Source organism: Meles meles, chromosome 19 (assembly GCF_922984935.1).
Source record: "Meles meles chromosome 19, mMelMel3.1 paternal haplotype, whole genome shotgun sequence".
Taxonomy (NCBI): domain Eukaryota; kingdom Metazoa; phylum Chordata; class Mammalia; order Carnivora; family Mustelidae; genus Meles; species Meles meles.
The window spans coordinates 18,181,253-18,205,705 of record NC_060084.1 but is presented as its reverse complement, the minus strand read 5'-3'; the positions used below and the strand labels follow the sequence as shown (position 1 = coordinate 18,205,705).

The 24,453-nt window shown below is 59.4% G+C and overlaps 2 protein-coding genes across 2 annotated transcripts in view; one reads left to right on the top strand and one right to left on the bottom strand.

Moving 5' to 3' along the window:
- Positions 1-1,370: 1,370 nt before the first annotated feature.
- HSD11B2 (hydroxysteroid 11-beta dehydrogenase 2) lies at positions 1,371-7,076 on the top strand. Its single transcript, XM_045987686.1, has 5 exons — positions 1,371-1,770; positions 5,153-5,365; positions 5,493-5,678; positions 5,786-5,923; positions 6,116-7,076. Exons 1-5 carry the CDS (start codon positions 1,506-1,508, stop codon positions 6,535-6,537), a joined length of 1,224 nt encoding a protein of 407 aa, XP_045843642.1. The 5' UTR covers positions 1,371-1,505; the 3' UTR covers positions 6,538-7,076.
- Positions 7,077-7,540: 464 nt separating this feature from the next.
- ATP6V0D1 (ATPase H+ transporting V0 subunit d1) overlaps positions 7,541-24,453 on the bottom strand; it is a 39,608-nt gene continuing 22,695 nt past the window's right edge. The window contains exons 2-8 of the mRNA XM_045987687.1: positions 22,130-22,301; positions 13,531-13,709; positions 12,112-12,191; positions 8,693-8,770; positions 8,377-8,553; positions 8,201-8,278; positions 7,541-8,098 (exon numbers count right to left, since the gene is read on the bottom strand). Coding sequence (XP_045843643.1) covers positions 7,937-8,098; positions 8,201-8,278; positions 8,377-8,553; positions 8,693-8,770; positions 12,112-12,191; positions 13,531-13,709; positions 22,130-22,301 — 926 coding nt within the window. The 3' untranslated portion in view covers positions 7,541-7,936. The remainder of the gene's footprint in view (positions 8,099-8,200; positions 8,279-8,376; positions 8,554-8,692; positions 8,771-12,111; positions 12,192-13,530; positions 13,710-22,129; positions 22,302-24,453) is intronic.

Genomic DNA, 24,453 nt, shown 5'->3' with positions numbered 1-24,453 from the left:
TGAGACTCCCCTGGCCCAACAGGGAGCTATGCCTGGGTGGCAGAGAAGACTTTGAAGGAGGCGTTGCCTCTAAGCCATGGCACAGAGCCTGAGCACCTAAGATAGAGATTGGCCACAGGGCTAGGAGGGGATCCATGACCTCCCAGGACCTAGTTTGGGCATAGATGAGGCAGTGGGCAAGATCCAGAGGCCCACAGGAAGCAGGGACTCCTTCTGCCATGGGGTGCACCTACTGCCCTCAAAATCAGGCCTGGCAGCCAGATGCTGGCACCAATTCCTAGTGCCTGGCAGAGCCCTCGCATGGATGCCAAATACAGGGTGCCAGACACGGGGGTGGGCAGGATGGGGGGCCGCTGGGCCACACACAAACACAGATCTTCATATATACAGGCAGGGAAATGCACCCACACTCACAGTACTTATTTTATACCCTGCGGAATCATGGGAGTAGGACAGGGATCACCTCGTCCTAGAAGCTGCCCTCACTGACTCTCCAGGAGTCCCCATTGGCCTGGAGTATGGGTTGGAGGGTGGGCTGGAAGTAATGGGAGGCCTAGACTCTTTCTGTGAGCCCCCGCCTCCGCCACACACACACACACACACACACACCCCTGCACTCCCACACACGTACACTTGTGTGGCAGAAGGAGGTGGGGTTGGTGCATCCCCGGGACTGGGCCCTGGAGGGAAGGTGGAAGGCGGGGCAAGAGACTCTCAAGAACCTGGGCATCTTGCTCCCCCCGGCACCCGCCACAAGCCGGTTTTGTGGCCGCGGGCAGCTTAGGTGTGAGCGCGCGTCAGGGCGTGCGTGTGTGTGTGTGTGTGTGTGTGTGTGCGCGCGCGCGCGCGAGGGACCTGCGGCCGTGCACAGCGTGGGAGTGCGGCGCGTGTGCCCGCTGCGGCTGCGGCGGCCGGCCGGGTGAGGGCGGGCTGCTTCTCCAAGCTGTTCGGCAGGCCAGGAGGCCGCACAGGTGCTGTCGGTGTGCGAAGCTGATGGTGGTTCTAAGTGTCCTTAGGTGTCCCAAGCAAGTGTGAGGTGGGTGTGCTCACCTGGGAGCGGCGGGTCAGCGGCCTTGGGACCGTGGGGGGTGTGGGCGAAGGGTGAGCAGATGCAAGGGACGAGGGCTACACTGACCGGCCCTGTTGCCGGCACGGTCAGCGGCTAGGCGGCTCCTCCTCTAGCAGCAACTTTGGGACTTTGTTCCGGCTTCTTAGAAAGCAGATCTGGCCGCGGGGGCGGGGCCGAGGGGGGGCACCTGCCGGGAGGAGGGTGCGGGTGAGAAGTGGAGGAAAGCCCCGCCCCCTTCCCCGCCTCAGCTCCGCCCTCTCCCCCGCCCCCCCGGGGCTCTTTATAAGCTCGGCCCGAGGGCGAACAGAGAAAGCGAGTGTCCTTTCCGTCCTTGGTCGGTGTTCTGCTGCACCCCGCGCCCCTCGCCCCGGCCCCCAAGTCCCTCTCCCTGCTCCCCAGCCCGGCCCCCGCCCCGGCCCAGCCCGGCCCAGCCGCCATGGAGCGCTGGCCTTGGCCGTCGGGCGGTGCCTGGCTGCTTGTGGCGGCCCGCGCTCTGCTGCAGCTGCTGCGCGCAGACCTGCGTCTGGGCCGCCCGCTGCTGGCGGCGCTGGCGCTGCTGGCTGCGCTCGACTGGCTGTGCCAGCGCCTGCTGCCCCCGCCGGCCGCACTCGCCGTGCTGGCTGCCGCCGGCTGGATCGCGTTGTCCCGCCTGGCGCGCTCGCCGCGCCTGCCCGTGGCCACTCGCGCGGTGCTCATCACCGGTGAGTGCGCGAAGCGCGGGGACTCCAGGCTCGAGGGCGGGACCAGACCCCCAGAGGGCTCCCCTTGAGCACGCCACGGCAAGGCTGGACCCTAGCGCAGGAGTGGGAGTGTCGCCTTCCCTTGGGTGCCGGGAGTGAGCCAAGTAGGAAGCGCAAGGCACCTCCCTAAGTCCGGGTTAACTACCTGCCGCTGTGGAGAGCGTTGGAGGGAAAATGAGGCCGGGAGTGGGCAGGTGCGCAGGGACAACTGCTGGATGAGAAAGACGGAGCCTCCTGGAGTTTGGGGTTTATGCTATGCTCCTCCTCAAGACAGCAGTCTCTGGACAGGGGTGTGCTCCCAAGGTCTTTAGAGGATGGTCACCCCTTGACCTCTGCCTAACATCCCCACATGGGATGCCCTATCTCCTCTTCCCTGGGGTCAGAGGAAGGCGCTTAGATGGGGAGTTGGGGCACACACACACCCCCGACTCCCTTGACTGGGATCCTTAGACTCCAGAAAAGGTTGAGGTCACCATGAGAGGCATCTGGGCATTCAGCTGCCTCTCAGAACCTGCCACCCATCCCCAACTGCTGAGGTAGCCGTCCAGAGTCTGCAACCAGCACCCCACCCCACAGTTCCTCCTTCAGTGCCCAGGAAGGAGGTCTTGGAGGGCTGTACTCAGGTGCCTCTTGCCACCTGGCAGAGTTCCCTTTGTCTAGAGCAGGGAATAAATCTGTCACCAGAAGGACGGTAGTGGGGGGGGCTAAGGCTTAGCGGGAAGTGGGGAGGGGGAGAAAGGCCAGGGGGCACTGACTCTGTTGTATGGGGGGAGGGGCAGCCTAGTTCTCCCCCAACCCGCATGGCTTGGACAGGTTCTCAGAGGTCTACCCTTACATTGGGCCCTGCCTCTGAGGGCTGCCTCTAGACCAGCTTCTTAGAGGCTCTGTCCAGTAGGGGCCCTTGCATGATCAGATGGACCTGGGAGAACTTCCCAGAGGCCATCCTTGTGCTGGGCCTGGGAGAATGAGTGAAGATAGATGGAAGGTGTTTTGGATCAGACAAAGCGTGGATGTGGGACAAAGGTTTGAGACAGGAATGAGCATGGCCTGTGTAGGGGACAGTCCATAACTAGCCCGGCTGCTGGGATGTGGTGGGATATGAGGTTGTTTTCTCAGAAGAGGCCCTGAATGCCAGGTAAGAAGCCAGATTGCTGAGGTGGGGTGGGATTAAGGATGGCATGAGGGCTTTTGGGCTTCAGCAAGAGGGTGGAGTTAAAGCAGGGTTCAGGCTGGATGAGTGGGACCTGAGCTCAAGGTACAGTATGAAATTTCAGGGGATTGAGGAAGGAAAGATACAGACCCTCCTGGTATGAATCAGGAACTAGGTTGTGAGCTCTGCCTTCTAATGTGTGAGCTGCTTCAACAGGACCCGGGCTATCTGCTGGTACTGGTGACCCAGTGTGCAGTCTTTCCCGAGATCTCTCTTCTGGCCTTCATGCTGCTGCTGTTACTTCTCCTTGCCTTGAGCCTGAGAGTGAGGGGAGAGGTGGGATGCCAGCTGAGGCTTGGACTCCCGCAACTCTGGCTGTAAAGCCCTGGGATGGGAGCACTGCCCAGCCCAGTCCACTTCTCTGCGGGTTCCTCTCTCACCACCTGAATGCAAGACAAAGAGGTGACCAGGCCCTGCCTCACCTGCCAGGAACAGTGTCTTGAGCCTGCCAGAGCTGCCTGAGAATTCCCCTGAAAACCGCTGCCCAAGGCCACTCCACGAACTCAGTCATGGGGTCAGAGTTTGGGCTGAGTGGCTGAGTGCCTTGTGTGCACGTCTGTGTACCGATGGTGGCAGGGGGTTTCCTGGGCATGAACCCCCGTGTGAATATGCAGGCAGGTTGGAGGTATGTACAGGTGTCTGTGTGTGTACAGGTGAACAAGAGGGTGTGCAAGGCATGGGTGACTGTTGGGGCCACAGAGCTGAGGCTCTGGAAGGCTTCCCTCTCCCTGTGAATGGCCTGTCTGCTCTGGGAGGGAGCTTATTCGAGTGGGCACACATGTGCTCCCTTGCCTCCCGGAGTCACACTGGCCCTGGAAAGATCTATCAGCCCAGGGCTGTCTGCAGTCCCCCAGCCACCCATGCAAAGCCCAGCTCACAGCCCTCTGCTCAGCTTTGTTCTCTGCCTCAGCAGAGGGGGCGGGGCTGAGGTGAAGAGGGCTTCCCATCGCAGTGTCCAGAGTTGTCCAGAACTAGGGAAGCAGGGCTCCTGTGAAGCTTCTGTTCAGCAGGACCTCCAGGGAGACAGGCTTCAGAGAGCCTCAACCCTCATGGGCCTCTCTCTCCCTTGCTGGCTGCCCAGGAAACCGGATCAGAATGGGAACAATCAAGGAAGGGGGCCTTGCTTATCAGACCCTCACTCTGGCTCTGCCTGGTGGTTCCTCTCTCCACATACCAAAGACAGGAAATTAAGTCTCTAAAGTGGTAACTGACCTCAGGTCACACTTGTTGGGTGTGGGAAGGGATTCAAATGCAGGTCTGTTCTCTTCTCCATCCATCATCTTGCCTGTCCTGGGGGCAAGTGGTCTGAGGCTCAGAGAATGCCCCACTGTTGCCACTGATTGGAATTCCAAGACTAGGGGTCAGGGGTGAGGTGGGGATTGGCCTCCCGCTTGCCTGCAGCCTGGAACAATAGAAGGGGTGTTGGCCGGGAAGGGAGGTGGAGCTCAGGTTGTGATGACATGCACGAGAGCCTGGGCTTCATCCTGAGGGCTGGGTGGTAGTGGGGGGGCGGGGGGGGCGGGGGGCGGGGGGCTTGGAAAGGTTTTCAGCCGCAGAGTGATACTGTCATTTTTGGAAAGATCCCTCTGGCTGCTTAGGTAGAGAATGGATTCAAGGGGGCAAGATGGGACAGGACCAAAGAGGGGCTGCTTCCTAGGCCAGGTAAGAGGAAGAAGCCCAGGCAAGGGCAGGGAGAAAGGGAGAGGCTGTGCTACTGTACACACAAGCTGAGGCCTGAAAGCAAAGCAGGCAGGACACGGGAACTGAGACAGGGTCTCCCGCTGACCTCCAGGAGAGTCCTGACTTTCCTCTTTGCTGGCTAAGTGACTTCGAGAAGCAACTTTGAATTCCTCAGTCTTTGTGTCCTCATCTGTAAAGTGGGACTTGTAAGCCATGTTTGGGGCAGCTATGGGAAGTCAGGGAGTTGGCAGCTATGAGAGAGCTGGGGCCCAGGTGCTCAGCCAGAGGGGCGAAGCCTGCAGAGGCAAATCTGGGAAGGAGGGAGGGCTGCTGACTGCTGGAAGACTGGATATCCAGGGGCCTGGATCCTGTCTGGACCCCGGTGAATCCTAGAGTTGTCTTGGGCCGGACTGGGCCACAGTAGGAGTTGACTGGCTGCTCTGCCCTGGCCAGGCTGTGACTCTGGTTTTGGCAAGGAGACGGCCAAGAAGCTAGACGCCATGGGCTTTACGGTGCTGGCCACCGTGTTGGACTTGGACAGCCCCGGTGCCCTAGAGCTGCGCACCTGCTGTTCCCCTCGCCTAAGGCTGCTGCAGATGGACCTAACCAAGCCAGCAGACATCAGCCGAGCACTGGAGTTCACAAAGGCCCACACCGCCAGCTCAGGTCAGTGGCCATGGCTCCCCCAGGAGAGGGTGTGCTTGGGTGGGAGCAAATGGGCAGGAGTTAGAGGTTTGCCGCGGCCCTGACCCGGATCTTTGTGCTCTTCTTTCACCCCCTTCTGTGACCTCAGGCTTATGGGGCCTGGTCAACAACGCAGGCTACAATGACGTGGTGGCCGACGTGGAGCTGTCTCCAGTGGCCACTTTCCGCAGCTGCATGGAGGTGAATTTCTTCGGTGCGCTTGAGCTGACCAAGGGTCTCTTGCCACTGTTGCGCCGTTCTAGGGGCCGCATCGTGACTGTGGGCAGCCCAGCAGGTGAGTGCCCTTCCCCACTAGAGTAGAAAAGGTGCTGCTGCGGAGTGGGGAGGGGTGCTGGAGCCTCTGGCCCGGGCTGAGCTGCTTCGCTCCCCATCCCTCCCCAGGAGACATGCCGTACCCGTGCTTGGCGGCCTATGGGGCTTCCAAAGCGGCCATGGTGCTGCTCATGGACACATTCAGCTGTGAACTTCTGCCCTGGGGGGTCAAGGTCAGCGTCATCCAGCCTGGCTGCTTTAAAACAGGTGGGGGTTGGGTTTGGGATGGGGCATGTGGGTGTGGTCCTGTCTGGGGCGGGGCGGGGCGGGATCCGGCTGAGGAACGGGCAAGGCTCTGGCTGGAGGCAGGGATCAGTTTGGGGGTAGATGGACCTGAGTCTGGCTTTGGCTTCCCTAACTGACCTCACCCCGACCTTGCCGCTCGCTCCCTCCCCCCAGAGTCCGTGCGCAATGTGGGCCAGTGGGAGCAGCGCAAGGAGCTGCTGCTGGCCAGCCTGCCCCAAGAGTTGCTCCAGGCCTACGGCGAGGACTACATCGAGCACTTACACGGGCAGTTCCTGCACTCACTGCGCCTGGCACTGCCAGACCTCAGCCCGGTGGTAGATGCCATCACTGATGCACTGCTGGCGGTTCAGCCGCGCCGCCGCTACTACCCGGGCCATGGCCTGGGGCTCATGTACTTCATCCACTACTACCTGCCCGAGGGCCTGCGGCGCCGCTTCCTGCAGACCTTCTTCATCAATCACTGTCTGCCAAGAGCACTGCGGCCTGGCCAGCCGGGCTCCACCCCAGCTCAGGATGCAGCCCAGGACCCGGGCCCGGACCCAGACCCAGGCCCTTCCCCGGTGGCAGCCCAGTGAGCAGTGCCCACAGATGGCCTAGCTGCTTCAGCAGAGGAGGTCCCAGGAGCCCTTGGCCCTCCCCGGGCATTGTGACCCCCGAGTCTGCCCTAGAGCCTGGCCTTAAGGACCCTAGCCCTACCCACTTGATCAGTGCCCCAGGCCAGGCCTGGTGAAGCTGAGGCTTCCCAATAAGCCTCCAGGCCTCTCTACTGCTTCATGAGCCCACACAGACCCTTCTGGGCACAAGGTTCCACCATGGAGCTGGGAGAACCCAGCCGGATGGGGAGCTCTGTGCTAGACTTAGCTGTAGACTTCGACAGGATCCCGCAGACAGTGTCTCTGCAAACTAAGGAGTGACTGGGTGGGGTGGGGACCCCCCTCAGGAGTTTTTCGAGGCACCAGTGCCTCCGTGCTGCAATTCAAAGGGTGAATCCTGGTTCTTGACTGGCTCAAGAATTAGGGCCCTGACCACCCCCCCAACCCCCCCAGCCACAGGCAGGCTGCTGCCCCCACTTGCCTGACTGCCACCTTTTAAATACAAATTTTTATTTCTCCTAGAATGTAAAAATGCTGTGTGGGGCTGGGGTGACTACCTGGATGACAGGTTGTGGTTTGGTGACAGATGGGGACAGCCTGGGCAACCCCTGCTGGTTGGCATGGGCTGAGGCTCTGGGCACATGGTCTGTGGTTCACACGGAGTTCCCCCTTCACTGACTGGGGGAAGATCATTTATCCAGAGAGTTGGGCTTCCTCATAGTGAGATGGGGGTCATGCCCCTGGCCTACGACATAGTGGGGCTCAATAAGGCAAATGGGCCTGGGACCCTCCAAGGCCAGGACGCAACTGCACAGGCCTATCGGGGCCTCCAGTGACTTCCCCGACCTTGCAGAACCTGGCTGCACAGGGAGAGGGCCAGCGAAGGAGGTTGGAAGCTTTGGTGGGGGCAGGCTCGACAAGGTGGCACCTAAGGGAAGTTGGGGTCTGGGAGAGGTACTGGGGCCCGAAGGAGACAGCAGACAGCTAGGCTCAGGGCAGTTTATTATATCAGAGGGCAGGGCTGAGGGACAGGCTTGCAGAGTTATGCCTCAAGGACAAACTATCCTTCCCTGGGGCCAACCACAGGGGTAAGAGGAGGCTCCCACTGCCCCAGGGGTTCTCAGGAATGACCACGTACTTCTCAGACATGTCAGTGGCTGTAAACAGAGGGCTGAGGGGGCCTCCTTCCGGGGTGGGGGGTCCATCCTTGACGGGGGAGCAGGTGCCCAGCCCCTTCTTAGGCCCAAGGGCCATCTCAGAGAGGTTCGGGGAAACCAAAAGTCACTAGGACAATGTGCTACCCCCCAAGGGAAGGCATGTGAACCACGGGCTTTTGCCAGCACATGTAGACACACACTTGTGGGGAACTTGGGCCAGGGCACTAGAAGATGGGGATGTAGTTGTCGATCTTGGCGCGGTGGCGCTGGGCAATGCACTCGGCGATCCATACGATGTTGCGACACTCTTGCTCCTTGAGCTTCACAAAGGCATAGAAGATACCAAAGTGGAACTGGTTCAGGAAGGCCAGCTTGTTCAGTTTCACCTACAGACAGAGGCAGGCGTGGTGTGCAGGTGGCCATCACAACAGCGTCAGGCCCGAGCCACCAACCTCTCCCTACACAGGGGCAGGAAAGCAACCCCTCACCTCATGCTCAAAGAATCGGTCCTCCAGGGTCTTGTCTCCAGGGTTGCTGCCTGCACCCTCGAAGAGCAGCTTATACTCCTGGCCCAGGGAGGGAAGGACAGCGTGAGTGGGAGCGTGCTGTCAGCCGTGGGTTGGGCACGCAGACCTGCCCGTCCCCCTGTAGCCAGGGCACTCACCGGGTAGTAGTCAGCCACGCTTTTCACCTGCTCATAGTCATCAGCCCGAGCCAGCTGGGCCAGGCCCTCCGGGTAGAGCCTCCCACAGTGCGGAAAGAGCTTGGCACGGTCCTCCTTGGACAGCTCTGTGTCGAACGAGTTGATGGTGATGATGAAGGCTCGTCGGTCGGCTTCAAACTGTGGGGCCAGTGTACAAGCAAGGCGAGAGGGAAGGGGAGGGAGGGAGGGAGGCAGTTGCCAGTCAGCCAGCAGGGCTTCCCCCAAGCCCAGGCTCCCAAGGACCGGCAGCTTGGGGGGAGGAGAGGGAGGCACTCACCTCCAGGATGGGGCACATGGCATCAGCCGTGGTCCCGCCCAGCAGGGTGCAGAACTTGTAGAAAGACTCCAGGTAGGCCTGTGCAAAGCAGGGGGCTTGCTCAACCCAGGCAGGGAACTGGGGCACATTCCAGGCCTCCTCCTCACCGTTCCCTCCTTCCCTCCCCAGACCCTTGCACTGTGAGTCCAAACATCACACCCACAGATGGGCCGGGGCAGCCCCCATGTCGGAGCTTCAGAATATCCACAAATCCCAACTGTTCATCAGCTGGCCTGCTGCCTCTCTGCACCCAGGAGTGACAGAGCAATTTCTGGCCAAAGAGCGTCAGCTTCGAGGTGTGCTGCCCCCTCCATGCCCTTCCACACCCCTCCACCATCATCCCACAGGAGGCCAGGCTCAGAGAGGGGCTCGGTCCACCCCCAGCTGTTCTGCCTGCCATTCCCCCAACCCCCCACCCCAGCCTCACCAAACCACATATTGCTGGGCTTAGTGAGGGCAGGTTACTCCTGAGAGTTCACCGAGGTCACCTGGACTGGGCACCCTGGCCCCTCTTGGTTCCCCACCTCACAGAACTCCTTCTATCCCTCAGGTAGCTCCCAGGCATCTCTAAGCAGGAAGCAAACTGTCAGCCCTACTCCTGCTGAGGGACGGTTACTGCCTTCATACACGTCAGCCCTGCAGTACAATGGCTGGACACATGGGCTGTGGTGGGAATGAGCACTTCTTGCCCAGGCAAACTGGACCTGCTGGGCACAAGGAAAGGACAGGTCATCTCAGGCCCTAGTTCCGGGCCAGCACTCACTCATAAAACCAACCAGGCACATGTCAAGGTTGGGGGCAGGGGGATGGTCTTCGGGACCCCAGGGAGCTCCCTTCACTCAGATCCTCCTGGGTCCTTTCTGGTGGCATGGTCACAGGGACTGTGGCTCCACAGGCTAGAGATGATTCTTCAGGGTTGAGGGTAAGATCTGGGAAGCCTAGAAAGCTTTCAGCACTAAGGTCTTCCCTCCAAGGCTCAGAGACTTTTCCACCCACTACCAGCTGACTTAAGCCATAGGGTCTGCTGCCCCAAGGGGGTAAAATGGCACCTAGGAGTCCACAAGCAAAGACAAAACCTGGCCAGCTGCACTGGGCAAGCTGGGCTCAGGAGGAGGCGTGTGGTGACCACTGGGGTCAGAGGAAACAGAAGTCTAGGATAGGTCAGAGGGCCAGAATCCTGGAAGGAGAGAATGAACCCCAGCACAGCAGATCCCCAGGAATCAGAGAGCTTGGAGGGCAGAAACCTCTGCCAATCCTACCATGGCTTGGTGGTAATTTAGTCCCTCTATGACTGTCCCCAGCCACTTTTCTCCCCACAGCCAGCCAAGGTGGCTGTACTCAAATCTCCAGGCTTGTCCCAGTGGGGGGCCTGCAGCTCCAGTCTATGGGGAAGCCACCAGCCTTCCCTGAGCCATACCAGTCCCTGCAGAGGCTGAGCCCAGTGTCAGGGAAGATGGTGGGATAGGCCCAAACTCTCTTCTGGAAGCGAGGGCAGCTGAAGAAACTGGCAAGACCCCAAAGGCCCAGGTACCGAGGTTATCTCCCCACCCCCACCCTGTCCCCTGGAGCTTGCCAGCCCATGGCTGCTGCACCAGCTGCCTACAGTTCCCACCCGCCAGGTGGTTGAGGGTCCGTCTAATCTCCCATCTGTGGCCACTGGGCTGGGTCATTGCCTGACGAGCCGGCGGTCCTGGCAGGGTGCCCTCAGCCTTGGATCGGTGTTTATGAGCTAGTGCCCGAGCAGCCCTCGCCAGTGACTCCAGCTAGAACCAGTCAGGCCCGGTGAGGGTGTGGGTGAGGCTGGGGGGACAGCCGCACCCCTCACCCAGTCTCAGGGCAGGGATCCCGGCAGTGGGCCAGCTGGGGGCGGGCAGGAGCGCTCAGATGGTGCGCGCACAGCCTGGCTGACTGCCTGGCCTGCCTTCCTGTTAGCGGGGCAGAGCGGAGCACGTGCTGTGTGAACAGGCTGAGCCAGGTTGTGATCCGGGGCTGCCGGGGTCTAGCAAGTGGCTTCTGGCAACTGACCCTGCTTCTCGGAGCCCTCCGTTTCCTCCTCTTACCTGTGTGGACACTGATGCCCTCCTAGCGCCTAGGAGCAGTCCTGACAACTGAAGAAGTCGGCACTCTTCCTATCTGAACCTTGCCTCTCCTCTCTGTCCTCTCCACATTGCAGCCAGAGGGGACTTTCTGATGATACTCTGTCCTGTTGCAAACCTTCACAGGCCAACCCCATCCCCAGAAAACAGTTCAAACTCCGGCCTGGCACTCCAGGCCCTGGGTGACTTGATCCTGTGCCTCTCTTTTCCAGACCTACGTCCTGCTGTCCGTCTGAAACCTGCGCTTCCACAGCAAACTGTGCGCCATTAGGCCCACGCTCCCTGCTTGCTTCTGCATGTGCTGCTCCCCTGCCTACACCCCTGCAACCAACTCACAAGCTGGCTCCTCGTCGACCCCCACAGCCTCCCTTGTACTCTAGCCCGGACTCCTGGAAGGAGACTGGAGGGCCTTGGCTCAGGCGGCAGCCGAGTGTTGGGCCCCTAGCTCTCACCCAGGTAGGAGAAGCCCTTCCCTGGAAAGATCCGACCAACAGATATTCTCAGGGTTAGGTCAGCAGGGCCCTTGGCCTGGGCTCTCTTTGGCCCCCACTTTGGAGCCTGATCCTTGTTCCTAGCTGCAGTCCATCAGGGGTCCTGGCACCATAGCTCAGTGCCTCACTATAGCCAGAGCCCAGTCTGTCCCAAATGTCCTTCACTGGTCCCTAGTCAGTCCCCTGCCTTGGCTCACAGCCCTGCTCCTAGCCTCTCTGGGCCAGGGCAGTGCAGACCCACGAATTCTGTGCTCACTCTGTCTCCAGGGGTCACCAACCTATGCCACAGCCTTGGGGAGGAAGCAGACAGTGGGAGCGGATGTTGGGATATGACTCTGATTCTAGACCTAGGAACCCGAGAAGGACGTGGTGACCCGGCTACACCTGGCTGGGTCCCTTCCTCCACCCTGAGTGTCCTGTTGCCTCTGCTCAAAGCCTGTCCTTGCTGGCGACAGTCCAGGCGGGGTAAACCTGAAAGCTATGGCCTGGATGGCAGCCCGTGACCCTCCTGGCTGCAGGAGGAGAGACCATCCAGAGGCCAGCTCCAACAGGCCAAGCTATGGGGCACCAGCCACTCCTGCTGATCTTATCAGGGCCTGCTGCAGGCGCCGAGATGGAAAACCTGTTCCATGCAGCCTGCGCCCATCGCAGGAACCAGCAAGGGAGCAGATAAGCCCCCGGGATAGTAGCCTGGTACAGCTGCGTCCTGTCCCAGCAACCCCCCAAACCACCAGCCCACCACAGCAGGGGCCCCCGCCTAGAGGCCAGTCCCTGCCACCGGCCAGGGCCCTACCTTGTAGAGCGTGTTGCGGATGATCTCAATGTTCATCTCATCCAGGTCCTGCTCTGAAATGCAGTCCTGGAAAAAGGCCGCTGGGGAAGAAAGACGTGGGGGTGAAGGTGGGCGACTGGATTCAGCCGAGGCAAGAATCCAGCTGCTGTTTCAGCCGCCCCTGCAGGGCACAGGGGGCTCCTATCACAGACCTGACTGCCCAGGGGTTGGGGGCCTCCCAACCCAGCCTGGGCGATTGCCTGGGAAGTGGCAAAAGCAATCCTCGGGGCCATGTGCACTGACCTGAGCTTCTCCTGCATCCTTGCTCCTAAAACTGATTTATAAAGAGGCGGCCAGCCATAACATGATCTAATCGCCTCTGGGGCAGACCCAAGCTCAGACCATGCCAGAGACAGACTTGCATAAGAGGCCATGACATCCTCCTTCCTTAAGCGGCAGCTGTGGATTTGGGGCCTGATGCCCACAGATCTGCAAGCCCTGGGAGGGCCTGGGGCCCACATTTGGAAAACCAGCCTCTTTCTCTTCCAAAGAATGAGCTGGGTGGGCATGGACCAGTGACCCAGAGGGCCACTGCTGGGCTGAAAGTGGGAGGCCAGAGCAGGACAGAGCCCCCTTCCCTGATGGGCCCTCAGACTCACCGGTATGTCTCTTCTTTAAGATGAAAAGATGAACTAGCTCGGAGTTACTGAGAGAGCCTACAGCAGATATGCCCAGCAGGTAGGGCTCAGGCCTCTTAGTACAGAAACAAGTACAGCTTAGAACCCAGTGTTTTAACCTGGAGACTTCTTGGAGGTGGTGCCCTCGGGACGAGGATTGTTGCTATGAGGGCACTTGGCTGCTCACAGCCTTAGTGCCTTCTCCCCAGCCTCCAAGACAGGCAGGAGCCAGCACTGCCTAGGTGGGGCCCTGCAGGAAGCTCCCAGTTCCCCTTCCTTTCTTGGCCTCTGACACGAACCCTGCATCCTGCCGGACACTGCCTGACCTGGCCCCTGGGACCTGCTCTGTGGAGGCCAGTGAAACTATTTGCTTCCCTCCTCTGCCTCACAGGCAGCCAGCCACCCTGGCCCCACTTGGGGCCACAGTCGAGCACAATTTGAGCTCCTAAGACTCTGAGGGACCTAGGCCTCTCCCCTCTACATGAGCTCAGCCCTCCTCTGCATCCTGAGAAATTGGCCAGTTTCACAAAGTTGTACACGCTCTGAGGCAGGCCCTGGGGGTAGCCTGCCTGGCCCAGAAAAGCAACAGGGAAGGAGCAGAAGGCAGGATGAGAGAAGGAGAGGGAAGCAGAGGGAAAGATAAAGATAAGCAGCAGGGGGCAGGCCTCCCTTTTGGGCCCAGCATCAACCTCCCCAAGGGGCCCACATGAACCCCACGTAGAGGCACTGCCCCCCTGCTCCCCGCTCAGCCCCAGCGGCTCACCCAGGGGCGTGTCCACCAGAATGGCATTGTAGAGCTCAGCAGGTGTCTGCGCGATGTTCACAGCCTCCATCTGCTCAAAGCTGCCTAGCGGGTGGCACTTGGGCACAAGTTCGGCAATAGAGCGCTGGTGCAGCGTGCCCGTGATGAGCAGGATGACATTGTCAATCATGTAGCTGTAACTGCAGGGGAGCACACAACAGCAGGGAAGCCCGTCAGGGAGGAGGGTCTGCCGGTCCTAGTCCAGCACTGTGCCCTGCCCCCACCCCACACAGGTCCCCGGCTCCTCCGCAGGGATGCCTCCTCGAGGACGCTGCAGGCCACCACCACTGGTTCACCTTGCTGCCCAGGAGCACCCCTATACTCCAGCACCAGGAGCCTGGGACACATGTGGCCCCTCCCTTGGGGGATGTGGCACAGATTCACACCCCTTCAGTGGTTGGGAACAGGTAACTACCCCATGGTGTGAATAATTCCAGCAGGGCACGGGGGTGGGGGGGTGCAAGGCCAGCCTGGGGGATGAAAGAAGTAGGAGATGAAAGCATGTTCTGGGAAGAGGGAACAGTGTGTGCAAAGGCCTGGAGGCATTCACCAAGTGCCCGCCGCATTCGAGGAACTGAGCACAGATCAGGGTTGGCAGAAGGAGGGAAGCAGGGCAGTGCTGCTAGCGGACTGGGGCCTGCACACTGGTAGTCCAGGCCAGCCTGAGGGTCCTGACTGAATTTCAAGTGCTAGGGACCCATGAGCAGGATGGAGGCAGGGAGTACCCAGTCCCATTAGGGTCGGTCTGGCTTCTAGGTGGGGAAGGCTAGGGGTGGTTAGCAGGGAGAGGAAAGGCTGAGGGGTAGAGTGGGAAGAGGCCAGAGAAGGAGGAAAGACCAGAAGGAGACAGAGGGGGGGCCCCTCTGGAGGAGGGCCCCAGGTTGGGCAGAGATGGAACAGGTAGATAGCTGCCCCTGCAGCCCCACTCCCAAGGCGGAGCATGGCCTCCTCCTGAGGGCTGAGGCCTAGGTCAGGTATCCAGCCGGAAGGCCTGGAGGTGGGGCTCAGGTCATCCCAGGCCGAGGCTCCCCTGGCTCTCTGCTCTGGACAGCGCATGGGCAGCAGAGGGGGCTGCAGAGCTGGAGAGGGCGCCGCTTCAGACTTGGCGGGGGTGGGGGGGGTGGGGGGGTGGATAGGTGGGGGAGGGGTGGAGCTCTGCCACTGACCTGTAAGACAGTGCCACAAAGGAGCAGCGGTAGAGCTCCGCACAGTCACCCATGTGGGGACAGGGTGAAGACGGGGGAAGGCCCCAGGCACAGTCAGGTGGCAATAACCACACCATTGCTCCAGCCTGTCACCAATGAAGAACTCAGGGTACAGGGGAGTGGATGGGGCCTGGGGGGAGGGGCACCACTGAAGGGTCAGAGACGAGGTGGAGGCTGCTGCCCTCAATGGGCACTGAGCCCAGGCCTGGCCCCAGCATTTGGGTGGTCCACAGGTCGGCCCCTGTCCTGGGAGAGTATTTTGAGCACTTAAGGCTGAAGCTATCCACAGAGGTGGGCAGTGACCCTAAATATTGAGAGAATAAAGGGAAAGGGGTAGCCCAGGCCTCAGCTCAGAGGGCCAGCCATGCGGGGAGCTCCCACAAGGCCCTCCAGGAAGGCGGCAGGAGGAAAAAGTCACTATTCCTGTCCTGGCCTGACCCCCACGCCCCCTGCTTGCTGCACCCTCCCCCAACAACCACCCAGCCCAGCGCCCTGCTGCGACCTCTGCTCTCCTGGGCTTGACGCCAGGCAGCTGCCCTCTCTCCGCCCCCAAACCGGCTGGGTCAGCGACAGGATGTGCACTGAGAAGAGACAGCAGCCCCCCCGCTCCGACCTTCTCCATCTGAAGGCTTCAGGCTGGGCCCATGTGTAGCTACAAGCCAAGAAGCCCAAATGGCCAGCCTTCTGCCCCTGACCTGACAGAGCTGGCAGAGCGGAGGAACCGCAGAGAAAGCTCGCTAGAGCTCTGTGCCTTGGCCTCCAGCCTGAGCCTGCATCCCCTCCACCCTGGACAGCATCCCTCATTCCCAGTGCGTCCAGCATTTCATGTAGCATGGTACCACAGGGCTACCTGCGGGCTACCTGCCCGCAGCCCTCTGCCTGCACTCCATCCAGCCCCACCCCAGCCATCCTGTCCCCCGAGACAGCCACAAAGACACCTGCCCCCACCCAGAAGATGCTTTTCTACATTCTCACAACCCTTGGGACAGGGACAGGGAGAAGAACATACTTCTTAGGCCTACATTATCCTATCGATCCCACAACCACCAGCATCAGCAACCCCACTGGCCAAAGAAGTAAGAGAAAGTATAGGCACTCGGCCCTGTCACACCACTGGGCGGATGAGCTCTATGTCCCCATTTCCAGGGTCCCCGTGCCCTGGCACGACACTCACTATCTAGTCTTGTCTTTTCAGAGGGATCCCCACAAGCCAGTTTTCTTTCTCTAAACCTCCCCACTCCTTGGGTCCACAACTCAGGGTATCTGTTTTTGTCAGGGATGGGCCAGGGTCGGGGCCCAAGGGAGGAGCTGGTACTCCTCAGAGTCCTGGCCGGGACTCAGAGGAGAGCCCTGTGGGAGGACTCTACCGTCCAGCTTTGCCGTTACCCCTCCAACGATGTGGAACAGGCCAGCTATGATTCACGTTTCAGCCCTAACAACAGATGTGGGGGCCAGTGGTAGCCCCTAGCTACCCCCAGCCTCTCCCGCTAGAAGTCCTGGCGGGGCACCAAGGAAAATGCTGAGCCAATTAAGGGTCACTTATGATCACATATCCCCAGCCCCCTCCAGGGCCCCATTCTAACCCAGGCGAGGCCAGCCTTGGATAATCCCATGCCAGGCCCGGCTCTTCCCTCTCCCTGAGTCAACGACAAGGTTCCTGCAGAAGCAGCCCCTGCTTTTCTCCCCAGCCCAGTGAGAGCCAGAATCGTCTTTCCTGGGAGAAAAGAGGCAGAGGAGGCCGGGCAGAGATGGTGCTGGCTAGGCTGTTTGCTTCTCCCCCAAGGCCAAGGCCTTCAGCAGGCAGGGAAATCCTCCTCCTCCTCGCCTGGCTTCAGCAGCTGCCTCCCTGCCCCCAGAAAGCCACTCCACCAGTCCTCCCCTCATTTGGCCTCAAAAAGAGAGAATGAGGTTCCAGCTGGTCAGCGTCTCCCTCCAGAGGAAGACAGCTGGGGAGTGGACAGGCGGCTGCCCGCCAGGCCAAAGAGGCCCTTGCAGGGTGGGAGTGGGGAGTCTGTATTCCTCTTCCCAGAGGCCCTCCCTCACCCTGAGCCTTTAGGACTCAGCTTGGGCCCACAGAAGTCTTGAATTGGGGTTTAGGAAGCCCCTTCTTCCAAGAAGTCTTCAGAGCCCCTAGCCAAAGTCCCTCTGCTGTGCCCTTTGGCGCCACCTGCTGGAGAAGCATGGCTTGCTTCCCTATTGTCATCTTGGCCCCTCGGCCAGTCTGTCCATGCTAGGGTTCCCAGCAGAGGTTGCTCGTAAACAGTATCTGTGCTCAATCACATCAGAGTCCTGCAGAGCCCTGCCCAGGGCAGAAAGTGAGCAGAGATATCAAGTTCTGGCCGCAGCAAACTACCAGTCAGGCCTCAGTTTCCCCTCTGCCATCAGGATAACTGAAGTGCAGCCCCACCTTATCATTAAAATCCTGCCCCTCCCCAGAGATGCAGCTGGGTCTTCCCGCTTGACCTAAGCCTTCTGGGCCTGGAAGTGCTCCTGCGGGCTCTCCCTCCGTCTCCAGAAAAGAGTGTCGCTGCTGGCTCTTCCTCAAGGCAGGAGCCAGATCTAATGCAGGACCCAGAAACCATGGTAGGTCTAGAGCCCCAGCCTGTACAGACCCTGCTGGGACCCAACAACGGTGGTTGTGGAAAGAGAGGGCTAGAGGGCCAGGTTAGGGAGGCCTAAGGTCACCTGATACCTCTGTGGCCCATGGTGCAAAATGTTCTGGGGAGAATGGCAGGTATGCTGAAAGGCCCACTGGGAATTTGAGGCCACTGTCCTGGGACAAAGCCTCCATCCAGCTACCCACACCAGCTGGTGGCACTGAAGTCCCTAGTACGTAAGAAAGATTGGACCTCACCTCTCCCCCGATGGTGCAGCTTACCATGCCCAGGCTCTGCCAGTGGGCACCTGGCTGCTGCTCACGGGGGACGGCCCCCTCCAGGGAGGCTCACTCATCTAAAGACAAAAGCCTCTGAGGCCCACCTGAGACTCCCCAGAGACCAGACTCGCCTCCCAAGAGCAAATCCCCCAGCTATCCTTTCAGGGCCCACTCTCCAATGGGTAGCCATCATGGAATGGCCCAGATCAAGATCTCCCCTCTCCCCCCAATGCCAAAAAACCCTGAAAGAGGCTCCATCCCAAGTCACAAAGCAAGTTAATTGCTGGGCCTGGAAAGGACCCTTGGTACAGTGACATATTACCTTTATTGCCATGAAGCTGAGCTAAATCGTTTCAAGACCAGGAGAATGACAACAGCCTACTTCACAGATTCTCACTAGCTCAAGGCCTGTCTGTCCCACACCAGGCTGCTGCTGCTCTCACCACCCATTCTTCTGAACAGCCTCTCTAACCCCACCTGATCCTGGAGTCCTCTTAGTGCTGGGAAACCTCCTGTGACCCCGGATCCATGTGTAGCAGCTGCCCACAAGCCTCTCCAGGAGCTGTCTGCACCACCACTGGCACCCATTCCACTGCATTCATCCGTCCCCCTCCCTCCTGGCACCAGGCCTAGCCCAGAGCTGATAGCGGTCATGTGTGTTGGCTGAAGGCTGGCTGGGTGCTACAAAACCACTGGACGCTGTCTTTCACCATGGGAAGGCAGAAAAGGCCTTGACCACCTTCTTTTTGCACACCTTCAGTGACAATGAACCCATCACCTCCTGGGGAAATCCTGATCCAACCATCCAGGGAGAGCTGAGTGGATCTCTCGTGGTGGTCCCAACCTCCACCCCAGCTGGGCCAGCTCTGTCTGTGGGAAGCGATGGCACTGTTCCTTCAAGTACTTGCGCTCAGGACGGAGCCACTAACAGATGCCTCCCCTCCCGGGGAGAGCCACACTGTCCTCTCTGGTTACATTCCTCTGGATATCCCTAGGATTTGAGACTCCACGCTCCAGCTGCTCAGGACATACACGGTTCCCTCAGGCCAGAAGCCCCCTTCCTCCAATTATCCCTTTAAATACCTTCCCCTCAGCCACACAGCCACCTCCTCAGAAAAGCCAGGTGTGAGTTCCCAGTCTGGAGGAGCTATGCTGGACGGGCCCTGGCTCCAATGGAAGGGACCCCTTCTTGCCACAACACTGTGGAATGACCCAGAAAGGAAGAAGTGGGGGAGGTGGAGTGGAGGACAAGAGCAGACAGGGAGGCAGGAGTGAAATGGCAGAGATGCTGTGAGAGGGAAGAGACCGCTGGAGGGTGAGAGGGCTGCGGCTCCTGATGAGGCCCGGAAACATTGCCACATAAAGGTCAGTAGTGACCTTGGTCAGGACCCCGTGGTGAGTGATAGGAGGGCTGGAAGCAGACTGGAGACAAATGGGATGGGCAGGGGTGGGGGCAAGGCTGAGAGGACAGATAGTGAGTGTAAAAGCCGAGGCCCCAGGAGATGGGTTTTTTTTTTTAAATTAATTAATTTATTTTTTCAGCGTAACAGTATTCATTGTTTTTGCACAGGAGATGGGTTTTTAACGCTGTGAGAGATCTGTGCTTTTTCAGGTGCTGATGGGAAGACTCTGGAAGGGGAAGGTGGCTGTACAGGTAAGTGGCCACTCAGGGTCCAGGGGGTGGGGTGAGGGCACTCAGGACTCTGTCAGAAGGATCCAAGAGAAGAGGGAGCCTCTGCCTTTGAATCAGGGTTGGGGACACAGATGTAGTGCCGGGAGGTGACTGGTTTCTACCATCTCCGTGGAGGAGGAAGGCGGGCCATCTGCCCAGAGAGAAGGCTGGGGGCAGGACAGGGGTGTGTGCAAGATGGTGAGGTGCCCTCCCAACTTTTGGTGGGGGGCTGCAGGGTGCTGGGTAGGGAAGGCACGCGGCCGGCTGGGCAAAGACAAGCCAAGGCCAGCTGTGCTGGTGAGCAGCATGTCCTTTGGGCAGCAGGGATCACCGCCCAAGGCCGGCTTCCCCAGCTTTGCTCCAGGCTGTGGAGGTGGGGGAGGGCGCCTCCAGGCAGGAGGCTGCTGGGATTCCTCCAGGGCTGGGGGGCTGCCAGCCAGGGCGGGACCAGAAGTCGGGCGGCCAAGAGAGCTGCGGATGCTGGCAGAAGAGTGCTCAAATGATGGACCAGGGAACCTCAGCTGGGGAGGGAGGAAAATGAAGACAGAAGGGGCAGCAGGGGAAGCGGCAAGGCCCAGTGTCCTGCTGAGTCCGGAACCCGCGTCCCACAAGGGACTGAGAGTGGGCTGGAGGGCCTGAAGACTGTGGGTAGAGGGGGGGGCCTGACTCAGCGACTCTGGGGTGGAATGGTTCCAGCAGTGACATGGCCTTGGGTAGCCATCGGTGGGGGCGGCTAAAGTGGAGAGCAGAGGAGCGGGTCACTGGAGAAGACGAGGTCATGGAACGAGCAGCCACAGGCTCAGATAGGCTGACACGTGGCTGCTGAGCTCTTCCTGAGTAAGGGCAGGAGTGAGGAGACGGGAAGACTTAAGCCACGATCACCCATGAATGGAAGGGGCGGGGAAGTGACGGCCTGCCACACGATAGTGCTTGGCTGCTTTAAGCACACTTGGTGCTCGCAGCCAACCTCCAGCAAAGAGCTGGCGGCTGTGCGGGCTCAGTTACGCTCAGAGCCCTTTCCAGTTTCATGGCCTGGCAGACTGCAACCAAGCCTCTACGGGTACCAAGAAAGGCCAGGAGCTAGCTGCACAGGCAGGTGGCCAAGCGGGCAGTGGGATGGATGACAACTGCCCTCTGACCACTGGCATGGGTCAAGTCTCCTCCGGTCAGCCTAGCTGGCAAGGCCAGAACATCATCAGGAAGCCGAAAGCGCCTTGTGCAAACAAGGTGAAGGCTGGGCTTTGGCAATAAATGCATTCCTTCCTGGTATGTCCCCAGCTCTGGCCTTGGAGCAAGGGATATGCAGGCCCAGGCAAGGGGCTGACTGACGCATGGGATGCTCCGGCGTGACCCCCAACTCAGCAACACAAGACATGCCCCATCTCTGGCCTCCTGCCCCAGAAGGACCATGTGGCCTGTACCTTGACCAGAGGCAGGGAGGTGTCATTACAGGCCCAGCCAGGATAGCAAGGAGGCCCCCAGAAAGAGGGCCTGTGGCCAGGAAAGAGGCTATTTCCGAGCCTCGGCAGGTTCCCTGAGCCCTTCAGGGGTCCCAGCCTGTGGCCTCCACCCAAGGAGGGAGCCCTTCTGGCTGCCACCCCTCCTTGAGCAAGTGGATCTTGAATCAGTGGCTGCTCTTTGCCAGGGGTGGGAAACAGGACAGGCAGGAAGCACCAAGCTGGGCAGGTGTGCCAGGTCCCAAGGAGGAGAGCGGGAGCACCAAAATCAGGGAATGGTCAAAGCTCGACAGTACCCAGAACAGTATATGGAAATGCTTCCCCACAACACACACACACACTCCACTAACACAGAGCACACTCATTTAAACTAGCCACCAATCACACCTCTGGGGCCACTTCTTTGTTCACCAGGCCCTGGCTCATGGCTCATGGGATATCCTGGCAGAAGGAGTGTCTCTATCTCCCTGTTTCTTTCTTTCTTTTTTTGAAGATTTTATTTATTTATTTGACAAACAAAGAAAACAAGTAGGCAGAGAGGCAGGCAGAGAAAGAGAAGGGGAGCCTGCGGGGCTCGATCCCAGGACCCTGAGATCATGACCTGAGCCAAAGGCAGAGGCTTTAACCCACTGAGCCCCTCTATCTCCCTGTATCCACTGGCAAGCAGGCATACCTGGCTCAACCAAGTGCCCCCGCCCCCCACCTGCAGGTCTCAGTGGCCTTTCCTCTGCTCAGCTCCTCCAGGGACTTAGTGGAAGCAAGGCTACACACAAGGGATAGACAGTGGAGAAGCCAGGAAGTCAAGGGTCATAAGCATGGGGACCTAGGGAACTGGGAAAGGCTGCCAGGTGTTCAGCCTCCCCCTTCTCCCTAAGCCCCAAGGCCATGGACAGAGAAGATGGAGAACGGGCCTCAGCCCAGACGGGGCCAGAGGGCCTGAATCGTCCATTTCAAGGACCTGGCTCTCCAGAGCTCTGCCCATCCCCTTACTCCTGATCCCAGGATGGGAAGTGGGGACCTAGCAAGTATTCAGTGGGGATGCTGCAGGGTGAGGCAGGAAATGTGCTCCCATGATCCCTGGTCTCCCCACCCCAATCTCTGTAATGCCAGGGGTACAGGGAAAGGGGCTTCCTAACACTATAGTATGGGACACTGTTGCCTGCCCTCGATTCCCAGGCAGCAGTGAAGTGGCTGGTGGCAGCCTAGAGGCCCAGGGTTGCCCAATGACCAGCCTGGCCACACAGCCCAGGAAGACTCTGCAGGCAGCTGGCCTGAGCCCACGCTAGGCCAGCTGCGGCAGGTGCAGCTGTCCTGCCCAGTGGGAGGGGAAGGCCCTGTAGGGCACACTTACGTAATGAAGTCCAGGAAACTGGCGAGTGGCTCGTAGGCGTGGTTCCTCATGTGGCGGAACTCCACCACCATCTTCTCCTTAAGCCGGTCATCAATAACCGACACCGTCAGCGGTGAGGCCTCGTTGGCCAGGAAGTTGCCGTAGTCAGTGCTCTGCAGGTGCAGCTTTAGGTCTGAAAGCCAAGGCAGGGGGTGCAGGGGTGAATGCTGGCCAGGCTGAGCCTCCCCAGGATGCCAAGACCCCATCCCCACCCAGACTCTAGACCCCAGTCACTCCCCTGGAGTTGTGACCTGCTGCTACCCTGACCTCCCGTGCCCACCTTCACCTCCCTGTTGGCCCAGGGCCTACTCTGGGGCAGTCAGGCCAAGGCTCCAGAGATTCCCAGATCCTTGGGCCCCAGAGTCCAAGCACAAGTAGCACAACAGTGCCCCCAAATGACAAGAAGCCCTGGGAAACGCCAACCACCCAAGTTGCTATTCAAAACCCAGCGCCTTTGAGGCCCTTCTGTATGGTGGGCTCTGGGATGGCCTTAATCTAGAGCAGGCAAAGATGCGGGCCCTGCCCTCCAGAGCCTCAGGGCTAGAAGAGCAAGCCAACATGCCCCGGTAGAAACAATCCCATAAAATAAAGGAGGCAGGAGTAGAGTGGGCAGCGAGATAGGACTGCCAGGATGAGAGAACATACCAGGCTAGGCCAGAGAAAAGGGCAGGGACAGGAACATACAAAGGCCAACAGCCAACAGGATGGACTGAGTGACAAGTGACCTGGAGGGCAAATGAGTACCATGGCGGGTAGGGGGGATGATGCTGGGAGGGAAGACTGGCCTTGCTATAGGAGTGGCTAGAGGCAGACAGGCCAATCCTCCGAGCTCTTCTGAACAATTAGGGACGCGGCCAGGGAAAAAGGGACGAGAGGACAGGCAGTAGGGCCCCCGTTAGGAAGGTCAGGTGAGACCCAGTGGGATCATGGCAACAACCTAACAGTTGTCTGGCTTTTGCCTTTGTCCCCCCATCCCCCACCGCACACACACGGTCTATTCTCCACCAGCAGCCAGACTGATCGTGACACAAGGCAGAGCACATCACTCGTCTGCATGTCCTCACATAAGGGCCTTCCCTGTCCCTCTGCCTAGAAAGTGATGCTCCCTCCTCAGACATCCCCTCTTCAAAGACCTCTCACCCTGTCCCTTCACTTGTGCTGCTCCTCTTTGTAACACTTGTTCCACCTGTCACAGGACCCGTGATAGCAGGGATCTGAGGTCATGGAAGTGTCCTAGGGTCTAGAACAGAGTATGTTCTGGTGCATTTTCATGCTCAATAAATAACTGGGGAATGGGCAAAAGTTTGGGGGGAGTGTTGGTGAGGACAGGAGGTGGGTTTTTTTTTTTTTAAATATTTTATTTATTTATTTAACAGAGATTACAAGTAGACAGAGAGGCAGGCAGAGAGAGAGGAACGGAAGTAGGCTCCCTGCTGAGCAGAAAGCCCGATGCGGGGCTCGATCCCAGGACCCTGGGATCATGACCTGAGCCGAAGGCAGAGGCTTTAACCCACTGAGCCACCCAGGTGCCCCAGGAGGTGGGTTTAATCCTGGATTTTGAGATGGGGGACACAGCAGCAGTGACAGCAGTACCAAGGACAGTGGCTGGGAAGGTAACCATGCGTGTGTACATGTATGAAGGCCCAACAGCCAAGGCTGGCTTCTGCTGTAAGGGATGCCGTGTTTTCTGTCCCCTGGAGAGGTTGCCCAGGGGAGGACAGAAAGGGTCACAGTCGTGAACATTTCCACAAGCCCTCCGATCAAGCTTCCCTGAGTCTGTGGGCCTGGAAGGCCATGCTAGCCAGGGCTGCTTCGAAGGAAGGCTTACTGTGGCACCTAATTCCCCATGAAGCCCCTACCCCTGCACCCCACCGAGAGAAGAAAGTTCCCAGTCTGGTGTCAGGTGTGCTAAAGGAGAGACGAAAGAATATGTGTGTGGGAGTTGAGAGGGAGGGAGGAGCACACATGCCCCTGGGTGAAATGCCTTCTCCCTGCAGCTCTGCGAGGCACCCGGATGACCACCAGTGTTCATGTCCCCAATGGCTCCCGGGCCCTCACCGAGTGCACTTTGACCTCATGAGGCCTGCAGAAGGCCTTCGCCATCTGCTCCTCTTGCCATCGCCCTGCCACTCACACCTCCTTCTCTCCACAGCACGCAAAAGTGGGACAGAACCGAGGGCAACGCGGGGCGGGAAGAACAACCAGCCCCCTGCTCTACACTACGGACCTTACTGCCTTTGGCTCAGCAGGTACACACACTCCTGTGTCCTCACCCCAGGCCATCT

Bases quoted from the DNA above. Each gene is read 5' to 3' on its own strand.
- HSD11B2 (XM_045987686.1), top strand. From the start codon at position 1,506: ATGGAGCGCTGGCCTTGGCCGTCGGGCGGTGCCTGGCTGCTTGTGGCG. The intron at 1,771-5,152 runs GTGAGTGCGCGA...TGCCCTGGCCAG, and splicing joins TCGCGCGGTGCTCATCACCG to GCTGTGACTCTGGTTTTGGC. The intron at 5,924-6,115 runs GTGGGGGTTGGG...CCCTCCCCCCAG, and splicing joins GCCTGGCTGCTTTAAAACAG to AGTCCGTGCGCAATGTGGGC.